The sequence below is a fragment of the Sitophilus oryzae genome, unplaced genomic scaffold (genome assembly GCF_002938485.1).
Source record: "Sitophilus oryzae breed Bouriz unplaced genomic scaffold, Soryzae_2.0 scaffold_1018_pilon_pilon, whole genome shotgun sequence".
Lineage (NCBI taxonomy): Eukaryota > Metazoa > Arthropoda > Insecta > Coleoptera > Curculionidae > Sitophilus > Sitophilus oryzae.
The window spans coordinates 1604872-1613646 of record NW_022145636.1 but is presented as its reverse complement, the minus strand read 5'-3'; the positions used below and the strand labels follow the sequence as shown (position 1 = coordinate 1613646).

Below are 8775 nucleotides of genomic sequence, written 5' to 3'. Positions count from 1 at the left end.
TAACATGACGACAGTGCGTAAAGCTGTACTTTAAACTGCCAAAGATTTTAGCTATAGTTGACAGAAAGTTTATTACGTAAAAAAACTAGAACTAAAAGAAAAATACAGAGAAGAAAAATATACAGGGTTATTCACCACATACGACACGGAGTATTGTAGTTAAACGATGAGATTTTTACAAATACAATTAGAGCTACAATTTAAAAATATGTTTACAAGATACAGAGTGTCCCAAATAAATAAAAAATGTCAAAGTTTTATTTTCTTAAATAGAACACCCTGTATATTATTACATTTTTAGTTTCTACGATTAAAATAAAAGTAAATTTGATTAAGGTTTATTACATTTAAATCTTACCGTTTTTGAAATATTTTCAATTTTGTGAAATTGCAGTAAAAATTTTAAGGCTTCATTTCTCCAAGGGTATCAAAGTTTTTAATACTTTTAATTTTTACCGAAGTTTATTTATTGATCAGTTATTGTGTTGCAATAATAAAAATAATACTACCTTATACACTATACTACCTTATACACATCTGTAAACTCGTATAAATACGTGTTTACAGATGTTTCCAGAAAAATGCATTAACCTGTTTATTTCAAGCACCGATAACACTCCAAAAACAGTACCCGGATCTTAAGAAAGGTCTTGGCAGAATTTTTTATTGTTTGTTTGCAACCAAACTAATTCAGAGCGTAATGAAATCCTGAATATTTTTCGATGTGAAATAAGATCGCGCTCTTATTAGCCGCTCAAGGACAGTCGGACCGGCCAGTCTGACATTATTACGGCTTTTTGTCCACATTTTTCAACGCCGCAAACCGCTCCGGCAACAATCAGTTCGATATAATTAATAACCACATTAAAAACACTGAAAACGAAATTAGCGAGAGTTAAAACTTGTAAAGCTGTCTGGATTATTTATTAGTTCTTCTTAATAAAATATTCTTCTATAACTAAATTTGTGTGGCATGCCTTAAAATATATTCACAGTGGTTCAACGTGGTGTAGAGATGGTCTAAGAACGACAGAAAGCGCATTTGAAAAAGAGATAGTTGTACCAGTAACCCTATCCAAGGATGCCACATTTTTCGAGGTTGAAATGACGGCAATCCATTATTGCGTTGCCATCTTAAAGGCAGGTTTATATTGTTATCTATTATCAATAAGTACTAGCACAGATAACACATAGTTTCAACTCCCTTGACACTGTTCGTCTCTGGAAAGCTACGGCCTGGGAGTGTATCCAATTCTATTTCCTCCTCCTCTAACGTGGCATTATCCAACTCCTCCATCTAAAAATAAAAATTAAGAAGAAAAAACATTAGAAATTGTCAATATACAGGGTGTTTCAAAACAAATGCGAAAAACTTCAGGGGGAGATTCCTTGTTCAAAATAAAGGGTAGTTTGCTTCATAAACGTTGGGTCAAAAGTCAACCATTAGGGAGATATCGCGGTACAAAGATGGCGGAAAAATAATGTTCTTATTTTTTTATCTTGAAAACGAAAAGAGATAGACTAATGAAATTTTATGGAAGCATTACTGTTATGAAAACACACTGTCTGGTAATTTTTTCACTTTTTTAAAATGAGTGGAAGGGATTGAAATAAACTACCCCTATCATTCTTGTTAACGAAATTTAAAGAAAAATCTTATCAAACACATACAAATTACTTTGGATAGTTTAGTTTGTTTAGAAACTTTTTTATCTCTTGTATTTTTTTTATAAAACTTACCGATTTGAAATTAAAAAATAAAATATAAAGCATTTCATGTCAGGACTAAAAATATTTTTAGATTAAGAATCTAGTGATAATAATGATAATAATAATAATCTAGATAATAACGTATTGCAGTAGGGTAATGTCAATTAAAACAATATTAGAAACATCCTAAAAAGTGACAGCGGCCGACTAGATTTTTTCCTAAAAAAATTACAGCTGCCTAAGATCTGAAACCTCTGAAAAATGCTGGAACATTTTCCACCACGTGACTGGATTGGACGTGTTCTTGGCATCCCAGTATAGACAGGGTTTAAAAGGGCCTTATTTTTGTATATATTTAAAGTATGAACGTCGTGGTTCATTTTCCCAAAATCCATATTCTTTTATATAAAATTCTAAATTCGAAACGGCCTCGGTTTTATCTGTATCGTTAAGCGACTGTCCACCAAATCTGGGATCTAAGATATTGGTCAAATTGTGCGTGGATGTAACCGCAAAATCTTCCCTTTGACGAATCAGGTCATTTATTTTTTTGGCATCTTGCTGTCTAAAGTGGCGTGGCAGTGAGACAATGTTTTGATATTTAATAGTTTAATACAATTTGGTATAATACCTGGATAAGTTAAATACAAAGTATAATACCAAGTATAATACTAATTATACCATTTGGTATAAAACCTTTGCCAACCCCATTGGCCACCATATAGCCCAGACTTAAATCCCATTGGGCATTATACACTAGAAGAGCTTCGATATGCGATAGAACACGAGTGGAATGCAATTCCACAAGAATATATTCAAACTTTAATTAGCAGCATGCCGAGAAGGATGCAAGCAGCATTTAGAGCTCGAGGTGGGAATAATCGTTATTAACTATTCCCTATTTTTTCATTCAAAAGGTTTTACTTAGTTTTGAAGCATTTAAGTTGAAACTAACTATCCTTCATTTTCATAAATTAACCATTATTTTTTTTACAATTTACTGTCAATAATAATGTAATATTCCTTATTTAAAATGTGTAAAATACATTGTTCTTTCTTGTTTGTTGAATATTATTCATTAAAATTTATATACGTGAAAAAAATTTTGAAAATTTAGAATATTCGAAAGGTGCCCGGTGGCGTAGAGGTACAGGCTCTCGTCTACCAATCTCAAGGTAGTAGGTTCGAATCCCACACCCGGCATTTCATCAGCCGACTATTTTTATTAAAATAAAAATAGTTTGGCTACCTAGGTCGACTCAGCCTTAAATTAGTACTTAATCCTGAGGTAATAATAGGCGGTTGAAGCGTAGTGCTAGCCACATTACCTTCCTTGTATACCGAACGGCTCTAGTATGGCAAACTGTACAGGGTGGTTCAAATTCGACGCTTTTAAATGGAAACACCCTTTTCTGTAGGAGATAGACAAAAACTAATATCGGTGTCTGGAGCTCAATTTTTGTCAAAAACATGATGGTGAAAACCCCACATCGATATCTGTTACCGTTTCGGAGTTACGGGGTGTTTTTCAAAAATATGCATTTTTAACAAATCGCTGTAACTTTTTTGCTGTGGAAAATTTTGTATTTTTATGAAAACATTTCCAAAGCACCTTTTTACGTAGAATTTAATGGTTTAAGTATAATTTTTTTAAAATTAATAATTTAAGAATTATCAACAGAAAATTTGATTTTTTATATGGGACACCTTGTATATTTTTAATATATTGAAAATAATTTAAAATTACCTTTCCAAAAATATAACACACTTGATATTTTGCTCGATTCCACTTCGAGATAGAGAGTATATAAAAATTCGCTCGCTTTAAATAAGTAGGCTTTGAACGGCACCGGCTGTAATGCAAAAAAATTCTAGCTGTGAGCATCAATTAAAACGAAAATAATATTTTTGCTATGAGAGATGCAGAATTTTGTAACAATTTAAAATATATTTAACCAACATCAACACATCTAAACTATATCTAATAACAATAAAAATAACTAGCAAACCAAGACATGAGATTTTGCTACAGGTGTTCGACATATCGACCGTCTTCTGTTATGGACAGACGGGGCAGTTTTTGAACATTTCTCGCGGAATTCATTAACTCAGTGAGGGTGAAAGATACCCTCTCATAACTGCTAAATACTTTTAATTCTTGTCTAGATTATACAGAAGAATAAGGAACCTTTATTCTTCCGCAAATATATCCATAGGATTAGATCTATGGGCACTAAGTCAGGCGCCCTCGACGGCCAACGGCTGGGATCTTGGTTGTGATGTTTATTCTTGAAATTGGCTGCAAAAATTTGCTGATAACTTCAGCGTTCAGAGGCGGTGCGTCGTCTTGCTGGAAAAATATGTTTTCGAGTTCCATTAAGGGCATATCATCAATAAGGGGTCCAAAGCCTACTAGTTAAAAGTGGCGAACTTTCAAAAATTCTGTATTTCGAAGGGGATTATAACAAAATATCAAGTGTGCTATATTTTTGGAAAGGTAATTTTAAATTCTTTTCAGTTAATTAAAAATATAGAGGGTGTCCCAAATAAAAAATCATTTTTTCTGCTGATAACTCTTAAATTATTAATTAAAAAAAAATTATACTTAAACCATTAAATTCTACGTAAAAAGGTGCTTTGGAAATGTTTTCATAGAAGTACAAAATTTTCCATAGCAAAAAAGTTACAGCGATTTGTTAAAAATGCACATTTTTGAAAAACACCCTGTAACTCCGAAACGGTAACAGATATTGATGTGCGGTTTCACCATCATGTTTTTGATGAAAATTGAGCTCCAGACAGCGATATTAGTTTTCGTCTATCTCCTATAGAAAAGAATGTTTCCATTTAAAAGCGTCGAATTTGACCCACCCTGTACCTTGCTATTCCCAAGGCGTCAAACGCTATATACGGGAGCTATTATTATTATTATAAAATATTTGATAATTTTGTTCATGAGTGTAGAATTTTATTTTTGTTCCCGTGCTAGTAACATTATTCTTCAACAATTCTATATGGTAATCTACAGTCTCATTGCCCCCGTATCTCTTTACACATATTATTTCTCCGTCATGTCCATTGAAACCGGAGCTGTCTGCTCGCGTACCGGCTACGTAGGTACCCAGAAAGCCGCTACTGGGTACTATCGATACCGCTCGGTACTTTGTCGACATCCTTGACATTTTCCAAAAGACTACAATCTCTTCGGCTGGCAGCGGCACCAGCAGCTCCGTTTTAGCAACGGCTGCTCGCGGGTTATTCGTATATCTACCATTTTATTATTGCAACTAATTTGTTTAAGACGGCAAATTAAATAACAACAAACCAGCCGGTTATTTTATTACAAACAAGCAGTATCATTAGTACCACTATCGCGTATCTGTAACATTTTGAAATAAGATTAAGAAAGTATAAATATATGTGATATACATATATGATTTTCTTTTGCAAAGTTAAAATATCAAAACAATTATCTTTTAACGGATATATTTATTTTGCAACATTTCTTCTTTTTCTTCAATAATTAGGTACTCTCAGTAACGTAAACTGGAGTATCTTTGTAACTGCAGCATAAATTTGGTACATTCCTCATATTTTCCCATTGTGTAATGTATGTTCGATGTTCGTCATTTTCGGCGGTGTGTTCAACATAAAAAGACTCAGGGCAAAAACACGTACAAAATTCATCACAGAACTTCAATACACTGATGACTGTGCTCAAAAGTTGCAAATACGTTACAGCAATTGCAAGAAATGTTGAACACATATACCTGGGCATACGAGGCTTTGGGACTTAAGCTGAACATCAATAAAACTAAAATCATGTGCACTCCCCCGGAAGATCACAACAATACTATAAAAATCGGAGAAGAACTATTGGAATATGTAGCGGAATTCAATTACCTCGGCAGTTTGATTTCGGAAAAGGCCAATATCGACTGTGAAATTCAGCACAGGATTAGCAGCCCGTCAAGGGCATTCTGGAAATTAAACGACAGGGTTTTCTACAATCATGAGATGAGCACAAAAACGAAACTTGCAGTGTACCGAGCAATAATAATTCCCACCATGTTATAAGGGACCGAAACATGGGTGCCGTATTGCCGACACATGAATAACGCATTTTAAACAGGTTGCAACAGAAACCTCTTAGACAACTCTTAAGAATCCGATGGTTCCATCGTGTTTCAAACGTATCGGTCCTTGAAAAAGTTACATGCATGCTCTTAGTACAGCGACATGCTCTTCTGAGGAAGTCCATCTCCACTGACTCGACCATCCTTCTTTCTTTTGCTGTAAATTGCCAGCATTCGGCACTGTATGTTAAAATTGGATCTACGATTGCTTTGTAAATCCTTATCTTTGTTTGGATGGATGTTTTAATTAACCACAGAAGAGGGTTTAAAAGATCGATTACTTTCTTACCTTGTTGAACTCTACTATGTATATCTTTCTTGGAGTTCCCTTCTTCAGATATAATACTTCCTAAATATTTATATTCGCTACATCTTTTAATTTCATGTATGTGTAGTTCAGGATCTTCAGTTTGTTCTTCTCCTACTTTCAGGTATTCGGTTTTTGTGAGGTTGATATTGAGTCCCCATCTGTCGTATTCTTCCTCAAGTTTCCTCAACATATAGTCGGCATCCTCCTCACAACCTGCAACAATAACTTGGTCGTCTGCAAAGAACAAGGTCGATAGACAGTGGTTGTCAATCTCTATTCCTATAGCTCTACTCTCCCTTCTCCAGTTTTTCAATGCCTCCTGGATATATATTTTAAATAAGGTAGGTGATAAACTGCACCCCTGGCTAAGTCCTTTAGATGTCAGGAAGGAATCCGATAGGAACCTGTCTGATCATACTTTTTGGATTTTTGTACATATTCCAGATTGCATTGATATATGTTTTACTCACATTGCATTATGTTCTTTTTAAAGCAGTTATTTAGTCTATTGTATGTGTGAATTTTAATTATTAAGGCAAGTGCTAAGCAAAAGTAGACCTAATGAAAGTAACAGGATGTTTTGTAGAAAACAAATATGTTTCGTAAATATCGGCGTTTACCCAGATCACGGAATTACAGAGATTAAAAGATGAAACAAGGATATTTTTGATGGAGTTATTGGATCCCCAAAATTAGGGTACTACTACTACTGCCATTACTCGCTGACGAGTATTTGACACGCATCAGAAGATAGTCACGCAAGGCGTTTTCTTTCATGAGCTTTTCTGTGACTGAAAAGCCCGATACGTGATGTTATCTGTCTACCGCACTCCGGACATTCAAAAATCTCATTGCTTTGTTGCCTCTTTATTTTTTGGTTGTCGCTGTTCATATAACATGTTGGGAATTATTATTGCTCGGTAAACTGCAAGTTTCGTTTTTGTGCTCAAGTCACGATTGTAGAAAACCCTGTCTTTTAATTTCCAGAATGCCCTTGAGGCGCTGCTAATCCTGTGTTGAATTTCAGAGTCGATATTGGCCTTTTCCGAAATCAAACTGCCGAGGTAATTGAATTCCGCTACATATTCCAGTAGTTCTCCATTTTTATATAGCATTGTTGTGATCTTCCGGGGGAGTGCACATGATTTTAGTTTTATCGATGTTCAGCTTAAGTCCCAAAGCCTCGTATATGTGTTCAACATTTCTTGCCCATGTATATGTGTTCAACATTTCTTGCAATTGCTGTAACGTATTTGCAACTAGAGCACAGTCATCAGCGTATTGAAGTTCTGTAATGAATTTTGTTCGTGTTTTTGCCCTGAGTCTTTTTATGTTGAACAGAGCGCCGTCGTATCTGTATCTAATGCCCAAACCTCTCTCCTGCAGTTTGCTGTCCACTATAATGGAGAGTGCTACCATGAATATATTCAATAGGAGAGGCTCTAAGACACATCCCTGCTAAACGCCTTAGGCCAAAATTAGGGTGCACATACATTGGCATTTTATTATTTTTCATTTAAGAATAATACATTTTTGCTGCAATATGTTAGACAATAAGTGGTAAACTTTCGTTGTACCTGTCTAAGAAAAATATGGTTTTATTTTTATGATTATCATTAGAATCTGTGAAACTAATCTATTTGCTCTCTGTATTTGTTAGTTCTTTAGTAAAGAAATCTTGTTTTCTTATTTAGTTTTATTTAATATTGTAATTATTAAGAATCTACGAACCATGTCCCGTTGAATAGGATCTCCGATGTTCCGGACTTAATACTAACCTTGACATTCAGACGACAAGTTCATTGTCGCTCCGGAAAGCCCACAGGGCGTTGGCGGACTCCTTTGCGCCAAATTTCGAATCTAGTACCACCTTTTGGTCAGTTTGGTGGTACCACCGGGTATTTTTGTGGCGTACGAATCTGTTTACTTTCGATTTCTCCGTTTGACGAGACCTTGAGACAAAAATTTCAAGGCTACCGAAGGCCACACAGTGGTCGAAAAATGCGTTTTTCGATGCTTTCTGATGACCAGAAGTTTACCATCCGTACCACCTATAGATATTGAAATGTATAGATTATTACGTATAAGGTGCCACTTTATATAAAGAAGAAAACACATTCGATCAATGTGTACTAGTAGTCATGATCTATACATTCGAAACCTGGACACTTAAAACGGACATTATAGGTTTTTTTTTTTTTTTTGGAGGTGTAAAATGACACTGCAGGTTTTTTTTTTTTTTGGAGGTGTAAAATACCTTTACGTACGGAGTGTGGGACTCAATCTCTCCTTAAGCTGCCTGGAAGACACTACCCACTAAACGTCACCCCCTTGCTCCTGCCACGTCTACCTGGACCCGCTGGACGCATCTCCTCAAGTAGACGCCGGACTGTTCCTTTTTTGTCATTACCCCTGCTCTTCGCTATATTTTGCCTCTAGTATATTTTGGGCCAGTTTTGAGATGGCTTCAAAGTTTTCTCTTCTTTCTGTTACCGATTTTAAGAAGGTATCTGCGGAAATGTTGCCACCAATCATCATGCGTGCCTCACATCTTTCCTGTTCCCATCTTGGACAAGCAAACATTGTGTGTTCTGGAGTATCATTGGGTTCAGCACAGTA

At 35.3% G+C, this 8775-nt stretch overlaps 1 protein-coding gene across 1 annotated transcript; it reads right to left on the bottom strand.

The window, feature by feature from the left end:
• Positions 1-1174: 1174 nt before the first annotated feature.
• Positions 1175-8563, bottom strand: LOC115874465. Its single transcript, XM_030889618.1, has 3 exons — positions 8507-8563; positions 5927-6475; positions 1175-1297 (listed from the first exon to the last, which is right to left on the bottom strand). Exons 1-3 carry the CDS (start codon positions 8561-8563, stop codon positions 1175-1177), a joined length of 729 nt encoding a protein of 242 aa, XP_030745478.1.
• Positions 8564-8775: the final 212 nt, after the last annotated feature.

Bases quoted from the DNA above. Each gene is read 5' to 3' on its own strand.
- LOC115874465 (XM_030889618.1), bottom strand. From the start codon at position 8,563: ATGACAAAAAAGGAACAGTCCGGCGTCTACTTGAGGAGATGCGTCCAG. The intron at 6,476-8,506 runs GTAGACGTGGCA...ATATATATCCAG, and splicing joins GATGCGTCCAGCGGGTCCAG to GAGGCATTGAAAAACTGGAG. The intron at 1,298-5,926 runs GTAACTTTTTCA...TTTTATTTTTAG, and splicing joins GCTGTACTAAGAGCATGCAT to ATGGAGGAGTTGGATAATGC.